This window comes from Pieris rapae, chromosome 11, assembly GCF_905147795.1.
Source record: "Pieris rapae chromosome 11, ilPieRapa1.1, whole genome shotgun sequence".
Classification (NCBI taxonomy): Eukaryota; Metazoa; Arthropoda; class Insecta; order Lepidoptera; family Pieridae; genus Pieris; species Pieris rapae.
Window position 1 is genome coordinate 8,315,685 of NC_059519.1, and position 24,132 is coordinate 8,339,816.

General features: G+C 32.4%; 1 protein-coding gene across 1 annotated transcript in view; it reads right to left on the reverse strand.

The window, feature by feature from the left end:
• Positions 1-24,132, reverse strand: part of LOC110997533 — a 67,789-nt gene that overhangs the window by 38,912 nt on the left and 4,745 nt on the right. Inside the window, exon 2 of the mRNA XM_045630125.1 lies at positions 1,855-2,209. Within this exon, the coding sequence (XP_045486081.1) occupies positions 1,855-2,209 (355 nt within the window). The remainder of the gene's footprint in view (positions 1-1,854; positions 2,210-24,132) is intronic.

Sequence of the window (24,132 nt, forward strand, 5' to 3'; positions counted from 1 at the left end):
TCACACGCCGTTGAATCTTTGCGTCTAAGACATGCCGGTTTCCTCGCAATGTTTTCCTTCCCTGTGCGAAGTATTAAAATAGACAGAAAATCTATTGGTGCACAGCCGGTGATGCCTACCTTAAAACCACTAGGCCAACAATGCTCACAATTATTATAAACGTACTACCGCAAAAACCCAGTTGTTTGTTACTCTCAATTGTGGAGATAACAATAAATATCATATTTTTATAAAAGCTTAAAGTTGGGCATTGGCATGCAATGCGCAAAGCTCCTATTTGGTACATTGCCAGCGTGAAACATTGTTACAACGGTACAATTCCCTACATTTTTCTGACAGTTAAGACACTTGAAAAAGTCTTCTAATAAAATATAATTGTACATGATACGAAAAGCAATTTAATACTTTAATAAAAATAATTTGGGAACAATATATACATCGGGTAACTTTGCCTCGAGCTGGTACATTTTTCTGTTTTAATAAATTTTGATTACTTTTTCAATATAAATAACGATCAAAGTTTTAGTTTACTCTTGTTATTTATTGTATATATTTTAAATCAAATCAAATCAAAATATCTTTATTCATCTAGGTAAACAGGTACACTTATGAAAGTCACGAAAATTAAATTTATTGTAAATTTACATTTACTACCAGTTAGCAAGTCAAGGGCGTAGAGCGGGTAAGAAGAACTGGCAAGAAACTTTCCGCCACTCTTTTCAACCGCCAAGTTTTTAATACAAATTGTTTGAACTGGATCATATCAATCCCAAGGATTAGGATGATTTAAATATTCGTCACATTTATAAAAAGCTTTATTATTTAATTTACTTTTTGGCTTTGAATTTATATAGTGAAAATTCTCTAATTTTGCTTGGGAGTTTAGCAGCTAAACGGACTATTGAATCCGGAGAGTCAGGGAAAACGAGGAGAGGACAACATTGGTCAAGCCTAAAGACCTAAGACTCCGCTGGTCTATTCAAGTCGAGATAATGGAAGTAGATTGGAGTGCTAAAAAAGCGTATCTCGATATACGGATCAACGTCGGTGCTCCAACTACGCGTTTGGCAAACTGTAGCAGGCTACTCGCAATTATGGCATTCTAGGTAGTTTCAATGCTCATTGCCAGCCAACGGAGTAAGTAAGTATTGATATATATGATCGTCATCATGTCATCCCCAGATGTGAGAAATCTGCGAAAACCAAAAACAATTCGAATGGCCTTGCTTTACAAACAAAGAGCCTAAAACAAGAGAATCCCACAAATAAACTGTGCATTATCTTACTTTATCTCAAAGAATAACAAAAAAGACATTGTTTTTGTTCAATTCAAGTAGAACCGTCAACGGTCGTTCTGTTACGCTGAGTAATTATCTTACTACTGCACAATTCTACCAAGAGACGCTTAAATTTACCGAATGCACGTATTATTCCTTTTGTAAACTGCCAGTAATAGGGATAGCGACGAAATACAAAGCAAGCTTTTTTAAATTGTTCCTACTTCGAATGCGAAACAGTTTTAAAAGTACCTAATGATACGAAAGCACCGTTTTCCTTAATGATTGTTCCACGAATATGTAAAAAGAATTTTCTGTGAATCGAACTTAAAGTTGCTTATATGGTATCCCCGAAGTTTTGTACTTTGAAGTTCTTCTTAGTAACCTTTGAAGAAACGGTCAGAAGGCCTAGTCAACCAAGTCGACCCTTGGATAAGTTTCAGAAAAATGTATGCGATTTTAAACTACAGATAACAAATTCAAGTCGTTAATAAAACAAAGTCGTTACAAGTAGCTCAACTTATATAATTGTTAACTATTTGAAACTAAGTTTAAGCCAACTCTATCCTATTATTACCTGCAACCACTTAATCCTAGTTATATTCTCTTCAGTGACAGTGAGAGCCCGCCTCTCCCCCAACTTGTACGTGTCGTCATAGTACATATACTCCGTAAACGTCAATCCACTAGTGATGTACTGCTGCGTAAAGTATATCGATATAGTGCCGTTCACGATGTCGTGCTCAATAATCCATTTGCACTTGATGGGGACGGGGAACGGGTTGGGGAAATTAGGAGTCTGAATCGTCCCCACGGAGCCTTTTAACCGCCCCCCACATATTTGGGGGCCTTGATGTTCGTTAGTTCTCTCTTGGGACTGTACTCGCTCAATCACAACCGTCATTAATGATATAAGAAAATACGCCGTTAACCTGGAACAAATAAATAACATTAGTTAATAGTTATGACATAACAGATAAAAACAAACAAAATACAAAACTCTAAAACTACAATACTACCTATACATACATAGCTCCTTCAACTAATCATATAAGGCAAAGTGGCAGGTAGGAGGAGACCTGGCACGTCCTGGTTAAAAAACTTGAGACAATGGTTTGGTCAAAGCACCAAGTCATTGTTCAGAAGCGCGGCATCCAAAATTAAAATAGCCAGTATGATCGTCGACCTTCGCAAAGAGATGGCACTATAAGAGAAGAAGAAGAAAACTACAATCTCATATCAGGCTTCATTCAGTCATTCCAGAATTGTCACAAATACGTTTTTCTAATTTAAAAAAAAAATCCTTTATTAAGTTCCTGGTCTTAAATATATACATTTTAGTACATCCCTTTTAAGTTCTATGACCTGTGTTAGGGATGCACACTCTTTCCTATATTATGTTGTTACTTAACAAAAGTCTAATATAAAGAAAAACAATGAACTTACATACTAAGTAGTACTTATACCTTAATATAACTAATTTTATTTTATATATTATATTTTTTCTAATGCGAAAACAATTTTATATTAACTTACGAAGGACTGCCAAAATCTATCAGACAGCATAAGGTGCTAAATAAACTGTTAGAAGCAAACAATCTGAATAACGCTTGGAGTAGCACCGATTTTGAATACGTTGCATTATTTATTTAAATACCCCAAAGTTTCAGCTTTTTATAATTATCCTAATTTCATATACCCTTATTGGACAGAATATACATCGCCACATCAATACCTACTATTAAAATATATTTTTTATGGTGGAGATAAAAACTCTATCTCGCAAAATCTCTTAAAGGTTTGAAAGTATATAATAGGACCTTTAATAGTAGACGTATTCGACACTTTAAATAAGAGAATAAAGTTTCTCTGTCTCAAGGTTTTTGTTGCTTTCTATTTAACATAAAGAATGTCAGTTATTTTGCTTCAGTTCATTGAAAAGAAATCAAAGATATGAGCTACTTAATAACCTAACTAGTAACTACTGATACGCCCTGGCTTAGCACAGGCAGCTGTGAAACGTAAACCTTGATAAATTATATACCTAAACATTCCACATGAATAAATTCCATGCAGCTGTTTTTGAGTTTAATGCAAACAAACAGACACACGCGGCTGAGGACTTGATTTATATAATCTTAAAGTTACACATATGAAGTCATTTTTTAAGCTCCACAACTTTTATCTTCTTCCCTAGAACACAATCTTTTATAACTCTTTGGAAATTTTCGTTCGGCCGGTTTTCTCCGTCTTACTTTGCATATCCGAATAAACCAACCTACTACTACCACAAAAAGTCTTATTTTTCGGATGAATATACAGTCTATTACACTGGCATATAATGTGGATTTATATTGATAAAATAATTTCAAATATTCGTTCAGTAGACCCGTTATCCCATATAAACTCGAAAACTATATATTTTTATAGAAAACCTGAAAAACAGATAAATACATTATGTTAAATCAATAATATATTTGGAAAATTCTTTTCGAATCAGAGAAGTTATACTGTTCAGTGAACTCGGAGGCCTGTCGTCTCCACTCCACTTCACAAACTATCACCTTCACGCCAAATTGAACCAACTCTATTGGAAATTACGGTAACTTCCTACAGTTCAACCCCTGGTAACAATTGGTCTCGGAAATATATGAGATTCAGTTTTCGCGTGATTAATAACTTTTTTTCTACAATGGCCACAAAACTAAAAGAGTTTTTTTAACTTTAAAGTATACGCATTGGTATAAAAATAAGTAAAATTAACAAAGACGGGCAGAAAAGTATAACCCAATTAATGATAAAATTAATAGTAATTTTGTGTCGTAGCAAGCCGATCTTGAGTTATGAGTGGTGTAATTAACACGACTTAGTTTTACATATTAGAAAAAAATGCAGACGGCCTACCCTTATAAAGTCAAAGTCAAAATTCATTTATTCATATAGGTAACATAATCTTATATGAACTATAATCTCACTTATGAACGTCAAAAAAAAGAAATATTAAATGAATCTAATTTTACATTTACTGCCAGTTCTCAAATCAAGGGCGTAGAACGGAAGAGCAGAACTGGCAATAAACTCTCCGCCACTCTTTTTAATCGCCAAGTTTTTTTACACAATGTTTGAAAGGAGCTGCAACCACTACACCAATGACATATTGAGTAATAAAGAATAATAAAATAAATTAAAAACAAAGATTTGTCTCTATCAGCAGGAGTCATGGAGAAATAGGAGCACGCACAAGGAAATCTAATGCAGCAAAATTGCGGACTGTGTTCGTTTCATTAATTAGTTTTTGTTGGACTTTGGATAACATTCTCGGAGTTAAAGTGTATCTTTCAAGATAAGTATTATAATTAACTCATTTTTCGGAACCCATATTTGACTCGCCATATACTTTGTTAGTTATAAGGAAGCAGGAACGATATTTCTATGACTGCTTCATTAATTTTCAGGAAAAAGTCCTTCAATATGCTGTCTTATTCGAGTCGTCGTTTTTGGATCTTTATACCTTAGAAACGATTGATAATTGCGCATATAAAATATAACCACACCTACGATCTCGATATTATTTAAACTATTTCATTTCCCATCTATTCAACTTTGTATTTTATCAAAATTTTAATCTATAAACACTTCAATTTTCCCGTGAAAGTAAACAAAGTTAATTTAATAACAAGTTCCACCCCGTGACACTAAATTAGTTGACTAGTACAGAAGTTATATTATATTTTAATGAGCTTCATGCTCACATTCAAATATTAATCACATCTTCACAGATTGTAGCTAATTTTGTTAATTTGTACTACACTCTAATTTGAATATTATCTCTGCAAGCAGTAATATTAACAGTTTAAATGCGCGTTTTTGTATAATTTTAATGTTCGTATACGTATGTTAATTTGTAATGTTTACAGAGATGCACAATTATTTTTAAAAAATGAGACTTGCACATAGCCCCAAGATTTTGTCTTTGATATTTTTTCTGTATATGAGGACTGTGATATTGACGACTTTTATAGCTTAGACGTCGTCTATACTCATATAATATTATAGGGAGGAAAGATATGCACGTACGTAACAAGTTATAATAAATTAAAATATACCTTTCTCCTTAATTAATTTTTGTTACTTTTATTTTGGTTCTTATTGATTGATCTTGATTATTTTTATTATATTGTTTGTTTCTGTGTGTGTGCTTCGTTAGTAATAAATGTTAGGTTTATGTTTAAGTTATTATCTATAACAGTTTCAGTTCTCCAGTTTTAATACAAATATTCATAATTATAACACGCAAAGAACTTAACATGGATTCTAAACTTCTTTGAAATTATACACGCGAAAACCTCGTTTTATCTAAGTATTAAAGTTTCCGAAACGCTTAAGTTTAACTATATCATAGGTCGTACTATTTCGCATAAAATTACTTTTTTCAGTCTTGTCATACATATTTATGTTTAAGACAAAACCTTTGAGAAATTCCTGTAACGTGCTGAGATATATCTAATAAATAAATCAGCTACAACTTATCTCTGGGCCTCACATTTCCATGTCTGTTTCGTGATGATTTATTCTTTCTAATAGGCACGTACGTAATTAACATTCTGTGCCTACATTTTGTTGGTATCGCGATGTTTTATTTTCAAGGGTATTTTAAAATGCGCGCATAGAAAGAAAGTCCATTAGTGCTATGTGCTGCTGGGGTTCAAATCTATGAGCTGAGCTACGAGAGGCGAACGCTGAAGCCACAAGGCAAACACTGTTCTTTAAATTTTGTTTTAAGACTGTCTTTTATATTTGTTTATATAAGATACACATAACAGTTTTTGTCTTTTGACAACGTCTTATGATTAGATGGAGCCGACTGCACACATGAAAGAACATGACTCATGCGTCGTTACCTCGCTCTGAGGCGTTCTATTTAAGGCTTGAAGTGCAAGCGAGAGCGCGTAAAGAGCGACAAAGAGGCACAATCGGCCTCCGCGTTCACAAATAAATTGACATAATTGTATTGATGCGTACAAATAAATGTAACTTGATCAATTCAATTGTGATTTCCATTTACCTCCTTCTCTATATCCAATAATATCCACAAATATTAAAATAAAAAATTTCTTTTGAAAGATGCAACCATTCCATCAGTATTTTCTTATGACGTTGTCACGCTCGACTATCAGTCAGTAAACCGACTTACAGACAACCGATTTTTTATTGTTTATGGTGTATACAAACAAATACAAAAGGATAACCTTAGAAGGAAGCTTGAGTTAATAATATATTGTATGAAATAATAAGCTTAGATCTCGAATATTACAAGAATCTTTCAAAGGCGCATGTATGTTGTATTGTAATGAAATTGAGCACCAACGATTGATCGCCTGATTAGCTAATCGTTTGAGCGTAATCAATTTATCTTTAGAATTAGATTCCTATTCAGTACACATAACATAGGCAATTATTTTAATCTGTTCTATAATTAAACTCGGTTCATACGTTATTATATTACTATATTTAAACAATATAGTTTTTTATAGAACAGGGGGCAAACGAGCAGGAGGCTCACCTGATGTTAAGTGATACCGCCGCCCATGGACACTCTCAATGCCATAGGACCCGCGAGTGCGTTGCCCGCCTTTTAAGAATTATTAATTTTATAAATTTATACGTTTACAATTTTAGAATACTTTTATTATAAATTATCTTGTATGCTTTATTTAGATAGTTTTATTAAGGTTAGCTGAAATATAGTACGCACGTTTGCTGATGATTTATTAAATACATTCTACAATGAAAATCGTAAATCGCTACAAAACGGCAAGTTAATTTTATCCTTTTATGGTTATATAATATACGTTTATACGTATACGTATATTTTTTGAATAGTTATTCAAATAAAAGGACTTGATGCGTAATTAGTGTACAGTGTCTTAGTATTTATTATAATACCGCTAATAATTACTGTAAGATCCGCCCCGGCTTCGCACGGGTGCAATGCTGATACTAAATACAGTACAGAAAATCTGGTAACGTTGTATATAAAAATGTGGGTTATCCATAAGAGATAGACATATACCTTCACGGACTTTTCTGTAGACCTTTTCAATGTGTACAATACTTAGTGCATTATTTTGATAAAACTCGTAGGGTTCAGCCTACGTTTGCAATGTAAGTGGAAGAAATGTAATTATTTACGACATCACATTAGAAACCTCAAAAATAACAGTACTTCTCAACCCATCAAAATCCGTTGCGTAGTTTCAAAGATTTAAGCATACAAAGGCTTTCTCTGTCCCTATGGACAGAGAAAGCGACTTTGTTTTATACTATGTAGTGATAGGGTGAACTTAAAACCAACTTATTTCTAAGCAAACCTATAGGTTTTCTGTAATTCACTGCACTCTGTAGATATAGTCCTTTGCAAGATAATACAGGTGTTAAGGAGATGTTTAAAACAAAAAATTATTGAAACTTTGTTTCCTTGTTAAAATTTATTTTCAACACAAATACAGTATTTAATATTCTTAACATTGTAATAATTAAATTAAAGTCCTTAAATCAGTATAACTTTAATGCTGTATTGCGAAACTCATTCGTTGAGCAAGGTCTGCAAGCAACAGGGTAAAATTGTAATTTTAATAACAGTTAAAAATATTTTAATTTCATAGATACTGTATGAAATACAAAATGTTAGTTAAATAAAATTTAATGAGGGTTATCCAAAATATTTTTACTCGGCCGATCGTCACATTTTTTAATAGTCACTGATAGGTTTATGTAAATTTTTATTTTTATTTATGTACTGAAAAGCAGTAGCAGTAGGCTAAGTAAAATAACATTAAGCATAAACTTTAAAAAAATTAGCGGTGGCAGCTAGTTATTAAGTGTCATACAATAAAATATTTAATTTTTAATGTCATATATATTAAGAATAACTATATTTATTTGTAAAAAGGTAGTATTTTACGTAACTAATCAAAAGCCCGAAAGATCTAACATTTCGTAATCGAGATTGACCCTCGATGTGGAATCTCCACAAATACACGAACTAGTGAATGTAATTTACCATGAAAGCGATAGTTAACGAGATCTGAAAGATATAAATAAAACTCAAAGAGAAACTTATATTTTATATTATCACGGCCGGTCAATTAAATTACTTGATATTTGGTAGAGTAATGTGGATTTAATAACAAAATATTCGTGTCTGAACTATGCTGTAATTGATATCATACATTTTTAAAATTACTTGTATATGTGCATCGATATAGAAAACAATTTTATACCATATTTGAAGCGTTAAATTAATGATTAAATTTAAAAACTTAACTTATATAAAATGAATTATATTAAAAGCGCGTTTGTTTGTAAATCTATAGAAATTGTAGAAAAATATTAAATTATCTGACAAATTGTCAATATGCCTGCATATTGACAATTTACAAAATGTGACAGATTATGTGTGATTGGTTGCTTGTCCATTCCATCTATGCATACATGTATTTTACAGAACATTGTCGTTTATAGGGAAACTATTATTACAAATAAGTAAGAACGTTTTTTTGTTCGTACCAGTTACTGAAATTTAACGTAGGTAACAAGATTCAGAAAAACCTTCCCAGCTCTTGCTTCTACGATGTGAATACGAGACCGTATGCCAAGCATTTTTGAGTGATATTCTATTCTTTATGCCTTACCTCTTAGCTACATCAAGTACATGTAATTTTTTTAACGCTAACTCAAGAATAATTATAATTATTAGCTAAAGAAGATACACAAATAATTATTACAATTGTGGGTAGAATGTTTCTCATTGCTTAATACCAGTTAAATTCTAATCAAAATGTTATTTGTCAAGAAATACTGAATTTTCCTTATATATTACCGTCAGAGGGAAACGTAACTTCGGGATGACAATAAAATTTCAACCTCATAAGTGCGGTGCTGCTAAATGTGGTGACATAAGAAATTTATACAACAGACAAAGAGATCGACAGTTGAATGTTTAAAAATAATTAGAATTTAATTATCTAATACAATGTAGCTCTAACTAAAATCTTATATATATAAACATATCAAATAATTCAGTCTCTTTAAAATTTGATTTTTTACCTTACTTCAAAGAAGCAGCAAAGCAAGCACATATATTCAGTGCTGCAGGCGAAACTAGGACCATTTCCCAATTTCAAAATTTAATTCGGCAAAATATGAGTTATATAACTTAACATTAGTTACATATATATATATATATATATATTAAGCCTTGTTTCCGATAATATCACTCAGATTTAAGAACCGTTAAATAAGTATATTAACGATGAGATTTAAATATAAATATAATTTTGTTGAATAAAAATATGTTACAAAACAGATGTATAAAGTAAAATTACTACCAAATATATGTATATTAGTTGTCCGTATGATACGGGTTGTTCTCATATTATACTTTCATAACATGAATAATTTTTTAATTGTATGAGAATTAATAACTAGTAAGCAACTCCTAAACTAAAGCTATTTACTCGAATTAAGCCTGAGAGATCCCTGAGGGCTCTTACTTGTGTGTTTTGCAATTTGCTTTGCCAAATATTTTAAATTAAAATTTTCAGACGTTTTTAAGTTATAATTAACTTTCAGTGCTAGTCAGAGTACTGTGATTATATTAATGAGATTTGCAATTTCTCGAATTACTTGATATGTATACTTTTTCGGCGAACTATGATTATATTATAGTCAAGGTGTCATAAGTAACCAAAAAACACGTTATTAAATAACACATTAATTGTTTTCTCCAAAAAATAGATATAGAATGGTAAAGAATTATATTTTGAAAAAAAAGGTATAGAATTATATTTTGTTTTGCTCTTTGTGATGTCTGTAATATTTTCTTTGTTTCAAGTAGTACACATTTGTGTTTAAAGAACTTTATTCTCAATAACAAAATGACAATTTATATGAACTTAAATATAATATAATATACATACAAATAGATAAAGAAACTTAATATTAAACAATAAAATATTATAAATTTAATCACAACTTTTAGATATACAAACACGAATTTATACATAACTCGACATTTCGAGTGTTTTTCAGTTAACGTGGTCAGAGACTGCTACATCAAATTGACAGTTGCTATTTGTCATTAGTGGATTTGAACTGTTGCCATATATCTATAATACATGCTTTTATCTGTTTAAGTTTTGATTTAATTGATGCCGCTTCTTAATAACGAATAGTTTACTTAAAGATACAACAAGCTGTTTCTACAATGAATACTCTTTCAATTTGACTAAATATTCAAAGTTTTGTGTCATAATTAATTAGATTTATAATGGTAAAGGAGTCAAATTGAAGTGGCATTTTGGTCAGAAACTCTAAAGTCCTTTGTTTGAGCCCTTTGTCAAGTGATTCAATTACCACAATTTCGCAATAGGTAATAGAGAATAATTCAATTATGTACAGCCTTTATCTATTGCGATCAAAGAGATTTAGATAACTATACTGTCATTGGAACAATGTAATAGGATAAAAACAAGGGCTTATTTTTTCGTGGCAATAGTTATAACTTTATGCCAGTTTCAAGCAAAAGCTTAGGAAACTAAACGCGAGAAAAAATAAAGAAACACATCTAAAACACAAAGGGATACGCTACTTAATAATATAATATTTACATAAATATTAAATCTTAATAATACATTATAATACAATAAAGAATAAAGCAAAAGGCAGGAGATTTAGTCAAATGCGGAAAATGTAGTATTTGTAAAGAATTCAGAATATTACTGTAAACAACACGAATCCTTCCTAAATGAGGAGGTACCTACATATCCTAAACGCATTTTGAACAAAAAGGGCTTGGCTCGAAATCAATTGGCATAAAGTCCGAGGATATGTATCATCAAAAACATTTACGATTCCAATATTAAGGTTTCGAAGCCGGTAATTATGTAGTTTGCAACAACAGCGCTTATTAACTGAAATAAAAAACTGAAGGAAGAGATTATCAATTCCATTTGAATCGTTTTTCATTCCTCTAGAAATGCATTTGCATTCCTCGCTCCCGAACTTGGTACTGCTAATTGAGAACAAATCACTTGAAACTTGAAAACAACAGCACTGTGGATATTGAATTAAATCGATATTAGCTTTCATTATAAACTGCATTAGAATGTTTTTTTCTAACTTATATAAGCCGTCCTGGACTGTACTGCGCGTCAGGTGAGACAGTGGCTAAGGTAGTCAGTCAGGCCTGCCTAAAAGATGCCCATTTTCGAGCGTCGGCGACTCCAAAATTTTACGAGTGTGAAACTACTATTGATTTTTGCTATCTTGTAAGCGAAAGCCAGTGACGCAGGGCGAGTGTACAATCTTGCTAGTTAACTCTCTGGCTTGTAGCCTGTAAACGATATATTGTATGTATCCGAAAAACAGATACAGGGTTTTAGGATCCACTGTATGTGCATTTTATAGACAACGGAATATATAATATAGCGTAAGATTGATGAGTAAATATTTTAAAGTCAAATTCAAAATCATTTATTTATATAGGTAACACAATGTACATTTATGAACGTCAAAAAAGACATACATTAAATGCTTCCAAATTTATATTTACTGCCAGTTCTCAAATCAAGGCCGCAGAACGGAAGAAAAGAACTGGCAATAAACTCTCCACCACTCTTTTTAATCGCCAATTATTTTGTGTTTTACACAATGTTTTTAAGGAGCTGCAACCATTACACCTATGATATCTTAAGCATATTATAATAATAAAATAAAAAACAAAGATTTGTCTCAAATTATCAAACATCTTTTATCACTAGGAGGCATGGTGAAATAGGAGTGCCCACTTACATTCTCGTGGGAACACCACGCAAATACATTGTCGAAATAACTAACATCACCTCATTCACGAATTCAAGTACGACCAGTCACCAAACCTAGCTCACCCGTTCACGAGTATGACGCATGGCCAGCCATCGGCCTCATCGCCATATTGTAGGGAAGAAAACAAAAAAGGCATAGACGCCACAAGCAATGGAATTTAAGCGAGAATGACGATCCTAGAAACTGAACATTCTGTTACGAGAGTCAACAAGAAGACCTTATTAGATATTTCTGTTAAAATATCTATTTTATATAAATGTTTTGTTTATTATACAAATGAAATCAATAAATTACACTAGTAACTGAGGTATAATCGAAATCAAAAAAAGCCTGCTTGATCTTTAGTAGACGTAACTAATTTTGTTACACCAAGCATATCTTCTTTCCTTACCATCTTAATTCTTGGCGTCGCATTACATGAAAGTCGACCGATCCCTTGTAAGACCTCATGAAATACGCAACCTGTTAACAACCTATTACATTTAAATTGATTTACTAAGCATTACGAAAGACCGTAGTTGTATTTTTGTATTTGGTAGAATCTATTGTTTAAATGTACTTCCATATACATATTTCGCAATTAGTTTTATCAGCATTACGTGTATCACCTTAAGAATGAATGCAAAAGTGATTTTTAATCTGTATACACTAGCAAACCCAACTAGAAAAAATATTAAACATTGTTTTATATAGACACAACTGTGGGGAAAAATATTGGTTGGTTCATTCTTGTTTTATTATTAAGAAATTGGGCGTTTATTTTATAAAAAAATTAAAACCAAATTCAGCAACTTTAAAGCAAAAGAATTGATTGATCCCAGGCGACAGTGCGACGGGAAGTAAAAACTATTGTAAGAAGTTTTTACTAACAAACAAGAAACTTGTAACAAACGCCAAAAGTCGACAGATGAGCCGCTTTTCTTTGAGCTTTCAAACTGGCTAGTTACAGTGTTTTACTCGAATTTATTTTCGCAGAGTTCGTCGAAAGCGCTTTTGACATAGCTTAGCTGTTTTCGTCTTTTTACTTTGTACTCAGAAACTGCAAAGACTGAATTTGTTGTTCCTTTAAAAATCAAGCGACATTTTCAAGTAAAATTACGCAACAAAGAATTTTAACACGATCATAATAAAAAAATTACACATTTTGTTCACAATCTGACCAATTGCGAGTTCAAACACGTGCCATACTTGTGGCTCGTTGTACACGACCTACTAAATGTATTTATATGGTAGTTTCTGGAAGAATTTATCAGAAATAATGAATTTTTTTATTTTAACTTATACTTAAAGTGCACTTAAAGAAAATTGGTTTTAATAGTTTGTCTGCCTTATTCCCAACGATTACCGACTAACTTAACTGTTTTACTTTGACCTTTGTTTTGACCTTTTTTTATAAAACAGGGGGGGAAACAGGCAAAAGATCAGCTGATGTTAAGTGACACAGCTGTAGACACTCTCAATGCTAGAGTACTCGCAAGTGCGTTGCCTTTTAAGAATTTGTACGCTCTTTTCTTGAAGGACCCTAAGTCGAATTCAGTACTTCAGTGGTTCCACAAAGTGGTGGTGCGCGGCAAAAACTGCCTTGAAAAACGCTCAGTTGTGTGTTATAAATAGCCTTCCTGCATAAGCAGTTCCTGAGATAACTTGTCGTCTTAAACCACACAAATTTACCTGTATAGAAATGTCATCTTACCACAATTCCTATTACAAGCCTAGCCAAAGCACTAAAGCAGTATCACAAAAGACAAATTAAATTGATCTGATGTCTAGTGCAAGTTTAGATAACGAATCGGTATTCGTGTTGACATAGGGGTGATATGGGAATCATCCTACTCTTAATTGAAGCGTGTAGCGGGTGTATGCGATTGACATCGCTATCAATCCACCTTCCATGAAGCCTTATATGCCTTAATTGATATAGACAAAAAACTTTTTTATTGAGGTGAGTGAGAGAGAGTGAGAAATACAGATCAATAATAAATACACGGTTCGTTTAGCAGTTACATTTTAGAACTTTAGATGGAAATGCTGTCACATAACATCTTGTCAAGTAAACGCAGGTTTTTATTTATTTATTAGCACGTATACAGTGTGAAGATATAAATACAAATACATGGAGTGATCATATACTGGTACATGATCATGTATTGGGGCTTTAATCTTAGTAATAATTAATTATCTTTGTACGTACGCACTTTTCTTATTATCAAAATATGCCGTAGCTTCGATCCCCGTGCAACAATGGACTTACTATGTGGGCAATTAACATTTGCTCACACGATGATAGAAAACATCGTATGGAAGCCTGCATGCCAGGCACAGGCCGTTGCAAGGCCGTACTGTCAGGCCTTACTGCCAGGCCAGTACTTGCCTATGAAATTGACAATTGATGATAAAACAGATACATAAATCTGAGGCCCAAACCTAAAAAGGTACCATCACTGATTTATTATATTTTTTAGTATCAATAACTATTTTAATTACAATCGAAATACATAGAGAACGCGTCCCGATATACAGGTGTTTTTTCAGTGTTAATAATTGTTTCTGATAAAATTTACAGACTCACAAATGATAGGTTCATAATTTTTTTTAATTGTACTTCATTAAAGTTTATTGCTACACTTTGTTATATAGAATAAAAGTAATTGATAATTCTCATAATTCATAACAAAACTTTCATGGCTACAAAGCTCACTCTGCAGATAAAAGAACTTGCAGACATCACTTAAAATTTAAAAACGCTTTTAAAAAGCATACAATTATTTGTGTTGTTTTATTCCTTTATTAAACTTAAATGCAGATAAAAATTTAAATAAATGAAAAGGATTTTCATGTTGCGAAACGGTGAACTTTTTAAAATGTTTGTATGCTTTTTATGTAAATTATTTTATAAATCCAGATATTTTTACCCGAGATTTTTCTATAATTACGATATTACGGCACTACCCTATTAATACGTAAGTGCTAACATATAAATAGTTCCTAGGGATAAGGGTCAGAAGCTAAGCTGGACCGCTATTCCTGGAGTTAGTGTGTTAGATTCCAACGAAGCGCAAATTTCTAACATGTTCTCCCGCTATATTATATTAATATACCAACAAATGAAGTTAAAATCAATTCTAAACAAAACTCAGGCATTGTTTAGAAATGTAAAATATGTATTAAAGATTCGTATAATCTTAGTTGTAAGTCTATAGAGAATCGCAGGATATAATTTTTAATTAACTGTCTTGAGTCTTACTTCGCCATTCGCTTATCTCATGATTCTACTACCGGGAAGTTTTCTCGAAGTCAAGTTGTTCAAATACTATTAAATCAAAGCAATATTGGGTTTCTTGCTATAAATCAAAACAAGGCTAGGTTGCGCGAGCTATTATTGCGGTGACATGTGTAACTGAGATGAATGGTGCTATTTCAATACATTTTACGATTTTGTGAAATTGTATAAATATTTTTAAACAAAAATACTCAAGATATATCCCAAAAATGGAGGAGATTCAAATAGTTACGAAACTTAGTAGAAGGTTAATTAAATAAAAAGTATTAAATACATTAATAAGATAGTATTACGTAATACCTAATTCAACCGTGTTGTGACTGATCGTGTAAAAGTGAGTATGCACCACATACACAGCCTCGCGCACATACTCTCACTGTAGTCTTGATATTCTTAAAGGTAATAAATAATAAAATGGGAAAAAATTGACCTTTGACCTTCAGTCAAAATACAGAATTGGCTTTAATGACAGCCCTTTTACTTCTTAAATTATGCTTATGAGTCGTTTCTAAGCAATTAATAACGTATACAACGCTCATACAATTAAGAGCATCCTTACTTACTAAAGAGTTATGGAAAAATACGGCAGCACCTGCGCACAGAGATTACAGAGGAACTGTGAGAATATTAAACAAAAGACGAACCGATGACCTTTTGTTTAACTGTGATTTGTCGACAATATAACAAGTCCTGCATCTACTATGGCATTTACCACGGAGAGTATTTAGAGAAGTTGTTCGGATAAATATTTGCAGCTGAGTTTCATCAGCGGCCGTCGAGGCAGAATGCTGAATTCCACCCGTTACATCTCGACGACCGCCTTTCTGCAACTAAGCCTTTTTTGCCTCCTTAATGTGGAATCACCTGCCTACTTAAGAATTTCTAAACCAATTTGACTTTGAATCCTTTAAGAATAGAGGTTTTTCTTAAATGGCTGGCAACTCACTTGCGAGCCCACTGCCATTGAGTGTCCATGGGCGGAAGATATAACATTAAGTGAGCTTTTTGCCCTGTTAAGAAAAAAATCCAATCGTCACACGATTCGTCTTTCCGTTTGTTAAAAACTTAAACATAAGTTCTAAATAAACACTGTATATTATTTGTAGTGGACACTCGTTTCGTAGCTTTTTCATTCGATTATTCGATTGTCAATCGTCTATCTTTACCCATTCAATATTGAAATGAACAAATTCATTCTGGTATTGTTTGCCTCGCAATCGATTTTTATTTTGGAATAGTCATGAAACGAATTCGCCATTCATTTAAAACGTGCTTGAACACTTGCTACATTCAGCGAAAAGTACAATGAGTTCCACGATTTTGCAATTCACTTTCAATAGTTTAACTGTATTACGTGTATTGTCTTTTATTAACATGACTTTTACACATTTAAAGAAAACTTTTTTTAACGGATTGAAGTTATGTATTATAGTAAACTTATAATTATTTAATCATAATTTTTCACATCACAAAAAAGTGTTTTCAATAAAAGTGTTATTTTGGATGACACTTTTATAATTACTAAAACTAGCTATCAGATGTTATATATAATATACTAGTGACCCGCCCCAGCTTCGCACGGGTGCAATGCTGATGAAAAGCAGGTTTTTATTTATGTACTGTTATTTCCGTCGCTGGAAAGCTCCGATAATATACGCGTTCGATCGCTGCTAAATATGCTGTAATGGGCTGTATAGATCTATATTAAATGAACCATGTATTCAAGGCATTTAATTGGTTAAGGATTAATGCTGTATTGGTTGAAATCGCTTCGAAAATTAGCCATTATTTGTCGTAAAAAGTAAATGACAAAAAAAAGTTATTGTGGGTTATCCATAAGAGATACATATACCATCATATACCGACATATACAGACATATACCATCATGGAGTTTTCTGTAGATCTTTTCAAGGTGCACAATACTTAGTACATTATTTTGATAAAACTCGTAGGGTTCAGCCTGCGTTTGCAATGTAAGCGGAAAAAATGTAATTATTTACGACATCACATTAGAAACCTCAAAAATAACAGTACTTCTCCACTATTTAATGGATGTTATTATACATATATACCTTCCTCTTGAATCCTTCCTCTATCTATTAAAAAAACCGCATCAAAATCCGTTGCGTAGTTTCAAAGATAAGCATACAAAGGGACATAGGGACAGAGAAAGCGACTTTGTTTTTTACTATGTATTGATGATGATTACACTAATTATGAAGTGAAACCTGAATAAAGAATCCTCTATTATTGAGAATTGCATAGACTTTTTTTAACAAATTACAACTGTTAATGAAACTTAGAAGCTGTTTAAATGAGATTTCAAGCTTAATTCCCTGTCTAAGTGAGATTATTTATCTGGGTTGGACACGTTTATTTATATAACATTTGAATTTCTATCGCACGTGCTTTGTTTGTGTTCGAAATGTAAATAAATATACTTAATAGTACTAGCGGATCCGACAGACGTTGTCCTGTCTACACGTCTTTAATTTGAAAATTTCAATTTTTAATAAGCCATTTTGATGAAAATTATTATTCAAATGTTATGACAATATCTAACGATCCAGCACATGGTCACACACGATATAACACAACGATAACAAAACTTTTTTAAATTTCGGGACAGACTAAAATTAAAATTCGAATATTATTTAAAATTTGACACTGCGATGGTAGCGCCGTCTGTCGGATCCAATGTAAAACATTCCAAAATCAACAACAACTAATAAATTGAAAATTAATTAAAAAAACATTGTCCAGCGGACAAAATTGTGAATCTAAACCATTCCCAGATTCCCCTTGAACACACACAAAAAATTTCGTCTAAATCGGTCCAGTCGTTTAGGAGGAGTTCAGTCACATACACACGCACACAAGAAATATATATATATTAAGATTAGCATAAACTGTCTATCAGATTATTATTCTAGAATTTTGGTTTATTTCCACTATAACGATAATCTTTCTAAATGATTTGAAAGCTGGATACATTTAAACCTCTTAAACGGAAAAAATGTAGCAAGGATTTGGTACCGTTAATCTAAATTAATGATAAACCATTTTCTTGTTTTCTACACTCTTTTGTTATTCTGAGTATTCAAGATACGCTATCGTGTTTCGTATAATATTGGAATTGAAATTACACGATAGGGAGAGATAGAGATACATTGGAGTAGATAATATATCTGATATTGAATTATAACTGAAGCAATGACGGTTTAACGTTTATTGTACAGTTCTTGAGTCATCGGGTTGCTTCAAATAATAAAGGATTTTTTTTTCCTTCCATATTAATCACTCGAGGCTATTTCAGCGCACCCACGTAGCGCTGAAATGCGAGGCTGTGGCTAAACGATGTGCAGAAATCCTCAGAACAGTGAGGTCGCCCCAGAACTCAGAAGACTTCTGTACTTCTAGAAAAAGGCTAGCTAAATTAGCCAAAACAGAACAACAGACCAATGATAAGTCTAAATGCGGAAAAAAATCCACAACCTTCAACCGTAATCTTAAAAACAATTCGCGTACAACAGAATATTTTTGTTAAATGCTATCCTTAACACCGCTTAATAGAGTACCTTAGTGTGGCTATACTCTCGGGGCGTAAGTCCCATGATTTAGGTAATCTGAACGCTGATAAAATTAAGATACCCTTAGTGAGCAAAATTTACCTACAGCCTATGCTCCTTACTACATTAAATAATACAGATTCTTTCTCGTTCTCTGTTTGAGTTTGATGAGCTTATTTTCCCGGTTCTCTTGACAACTAATAAAAACATGCGAAAATTTCAGCCTAAATACTAGATATTAAAAATAATAACCGAAGTTCTGATCCAATTTCACTGAAGTTTTTTATGTAAAACAATGAAAAACGCTTCATATAATATTGCAAACGGGAAATCCGATTTCATACCACTACTTTATTACAAACATACGTAACATTGTTCGTCTATTCACCTGAATAGGGCTGATACAGGATTATTTTTAATACGTCAAAATTATATTTTGAAAAGCAAAGAAAATTGTCTATTTATAGACGAATATTTAGTAAAGGTTACTATAAAAAAAACAGTGGCGGTACATCCTTTTAGGTCTCATTAGTCAAAACATTTGTCCAGTTCTGTATTAAAAAGTTTGATATAATATGACTTGTAAGAAAATTTACGATTCCGATATCCATATATTACTTTTCACCATCAGACACGAGACTGTTTCATCCCGCCTTTGCAGAAAAAAATTGTAACTACCAAATATGATGGGGCCACAGTTGTGTGCCTTAATTTCGTGCAATTACGAAAAAGAGTGGCGGAGAGTTTATTGCCAGTTCTCCTCTTCCGTTCTACGCCCATAATTTGAAAACTGGCAGTAAATGTAAAATAAGAATCATTAAATGTATATTTCTTTTTTTGACGTTCATAACTGTACATTATGTTACCTATATGAATAAATGTTTTTTTGATTTGAATGAAACAGGAATTGATACTATCATATTATATTAACTATATATAAGACATAATAATTAAATCAAAAAGCCAGGATCGTATAACGTCAGCCTGTTTGATAAAAAAGTGTCATGTGACATTACAGGCGGCAACCCTACGCCGAAATATGCCCCAGCTAAATTAAAATTTTAACAGAGCACTTTGACTCTTTGTTTACGGAAACAGAATGCACGTTTGATATCCAATTATTGCTTTATTCCATTGTATAACACGTAATTGGTGCGTGGAGTATCGTTTCGTCATGATGTACGAGCCCGCGTGCTTAACCCATTCATTACGACGTCTATTGGTAAGTAATTAAAATCAGATGACACTTGACTGAATACTATAAAAATAAGAGTTGCTTTGGTACCGAGAATATATCTTAACAAGCAGACGGCTCATCTGATACCGCCACCCATGAACACTCTCAATACCAGAGGGCTCGCGAGTGCGTTGCCGGTCTTTTGAGAATTGGTACGCTCTTTTCTTGAAGGACTTGAAGTCGAATTGGTTCGGAAACACTTCAGTGTGGATCTGAAGTATTTGATATTTTTTTTTAGAACAGGGGGCAAACGGGCAGGAGGCTCACCTGATGTTAAGTGATACCTACTGATTGTAGGGCAATAATAATTGGTAGTAATTGCACATCTGATATCGGAACATAAATTTTAATATTGCTTCAAGTTCTTCTTCAAATACTTCAGCCGCCCACTGAAGTATTTCCGAACCAATTCGACTTGGGGTCCTTCAAGAAAAGAGCATAAAAATTCTTAAAAGGCCGGCAATGCACTCGCGTGCGGCGGTATCACTTACCCCCCCCCCCCCCAAACCCGTATCTCCAACCATATCCTTTCCATCCATTTAAGTAAATTACTTGTGACTTTTGTAATTGTACTATTTTGTGCTTGTTACAATATGACTCTTCAGAATAGATTTCATTTTTATTTTGTTTCTACATTGTTATCTTTTGGTCCTAACTCAGGTTGCCTGGAACAGTTCACTTGTTAGCGTGGTACAAAATATGTGATGCAACAAAATATTGAAAAATAAATAAATAATCGTTTTAGTATTAAAACCAAGTACTCGAACTACTGTTCTTTATAGTTTCACTTTTAATAAATTGTTTCCTTTCGGGACGTTTAACGATTTTACGTATTGTAAGCAAAACAAACTACTGTTTGTTATCGTATACACAAACACTTTCGCCAAAGTTGAATCGTTTAATAAATGCGTATGTAAGATAAACTATTAATTTATCTTAGTTTTACATAAGTGAGTATTTGATGACTCATAACGAGATATTAGATCTGTTAAAATTTTACATAACATATCCAACTTTAAATTACAAGCCCATAAATTAGTCGACACATTAAAACGCCATCACATTCATACGCCATAAATCTTTAAAGCAAAATCTTCTACGTCTTAAAGTTATAATAGCATATAACCGGATTCAAGATTCAACTTGTACTCTTACAACCTTTATTTATGTCACTGCCACATAGTAAAATTTATAAAATTTGTCGTCAAATCACCGTCATTAAACTTAAATAGAGATGGGCAGCCCACGTAGCGTGTTATACAGTTGACGATGGTCTAAAGCAGTAACCAAATGGACTGGTCCAAAAGGAACAAGGAAAAAGGAAGAGCAATAGAGCGATGGGCTGTAGGATCGAGAGGATAGGATGGAAGGAGAATTGGATGACGATGGCACAAAAGTTGGAGGAGGCCTTCTCTCAATCAGGGGCCGCATCTTAGTTAAAATTGTGTTTATATATATTTTATTAAATTTATGTAAATAGGATGTTGAAGAATAAAGGCTTATTATTATTATTATTATTACTTAAATCATTTTTCAATTGATCACTGAGCTTAATTTTTTATATTGAAAAGTATTATCAGTCTAAATAGAAAGATTATTTAAATGACCGTTAAATTGAATGATATTTTTATTTTTGGGACCGAAAAATTGCTTCTCAAATATTGTCCAAGCGCACTAAATAAACAAATGTTATCCCAAAGTATTCATATTCCCAAACAGATTTTATACAAACAATATAACACTTATTAGTTTAGTTTTAAGATACTTCTTGGCTTAAAATTTTTAGACTTATTATTATTAATTCTTACTTTTATGTAGTTGATTAGCTGCGGGTTAATGTTGTTAATTAACGATTTAAAATGGCGCCTGGTGACCCCAGAGCAGATTATTCAAACAAAGAAACAAAAATCATTTATTCATATAGGTAGCATAATGTAAACTTATGAACGTCAAAACATATACATTAAATTAAATGATTCTAATTTTACATTTACTGCCAGTTTTCAAATCAAGGGCGTAGAACGGAAGAGAAGAACTGGCAATAAGAATTTATTGCCGCCACTCTTTTTAATCGCCAAGTTTTTTTTACACAATGTTTGTAAGGAGCTGCAACCATTACACCATGTTCCATATTAAGTACTATCCCAACGAATAAGTATCGCAATACAGCGAGGAAACTAGTTAAAGGTACACTGCCAAAGAGAACAAACTTCTTAAATTTGTTTTTAAAAAGTTTTTTTTTTTTTTAATTTCTTCTGTACAAACATTACCTGTCCACATCGTATCCCTATCTTTAATACTAACTACCAACTGACGTGAGACTGATCTTGAATTAGATTATCGTGATTCATGTGCACTTTACGTATCCAAATTAGTTTAGGTTATTTTTTGTTCCAGTTTAGTTCTTAATAAGTATATGTATTATGTAATTTTTCACTTCTTGCCTACCTTATGTAAAGTAATACATTTATTTTTCTTTACTCAGTGGTTGCCTGGAAGAGATTGCTAGAAAGCGATAAGTCCGCCAGTTGCCCTCTTTTTCATTTAATTATGCTCGATTTTTATATTGTAATGTAACGAAGTGTTTATAAATAATAAATAAATTTTAAAAATTTTAACCGACTAAGGGCCTATTTCACAATGTATGGATAAAGTGCCAAATAGCTATGCAACACATAAATTATTCGAAAGATAAAAGTTCCGAATAAGATACTTGGCATTTCATGTCAGTCGTGAAACGCAAAAATAATGTTTATCCTACAAATAAGTAACAAATAGCTTATTTTGAACTTATCCGGACATTGTGAAACAGGCCCTAAAAATTGCAAATTCTATAAATAAGATTTCTATGTTAGGTTTAGTAAGCGATTATTGAAAACTGTAAATATTACTTATTATTAAGACTATAACAACGTTCCCAACAATACAAAGCCACAGAGAACAAAATAACGCTCTATGTATTCAGTTAAGTAGTTCTAAACAGTTTTTTGAACTTAATTGTAAATTGAATTTTTGCAGAGAATTTAGCGCATTTAACGATAACGAAGTTCAGTTGAAAAGTTTAAATTGAATTCAATCCAACCGCTTCTACGCTGAATTGTAAACTTATTCTGAATGTAAAGCTTACAGACCTTTATAAACATCGCAATTAAAAGAAGGCTTTTAACAACGAAATGCTTTTATAACTAACAAACGTTTTTTTCACTGGCGCCAACGCTAAACCTACTTTGAATGTTACTTTGACTGCAAATCTAAGCTGCCCTAAATAGACTTTAACCCGATTAAAACATATTAGTCTGTGGTACGATTGTCTTTGATTTATGCAACATAAATACCAGATTATTACTCTTTGAACTTTGACTTTCTGTAAATTATAAAATAATAAACAAAGTTTTTCATATTCCTTATAGTTTTTTTTTTTAAATTTCTATTGGCTTAATTTTATATAAATATAATATTATATAATTATATATAATGCACCGAGAAACGGTTATAATAACGAACAAAACTGTACCTCTATTCAGTTTACTGACAGGCGACCACATAGTACTTTCTTCCCGTTGACCAATCACAATGAAACAAAATGACGATCATTAGACGATGCAGTTACATTATCCTAATATTATAAGCTACATATAGTGATAAATTCATTATTCCTTTACTGTAATCTGAACACACGACCCAGATCGACTCAGGCAATAAGTAAAACCTGTGAAAAACAGTCTCGTACGTAGTCGGGTAAAAAATATCCACACCATCAGATAGCAACGTATGATTTGCAAAAGGGTACACAATATACACAGTAACTTAATAGAATACAAGACGACCAACAAGACAAGATTAATGGGAGCCATGACTTTGTATCTTTGAGGCGATTTCTC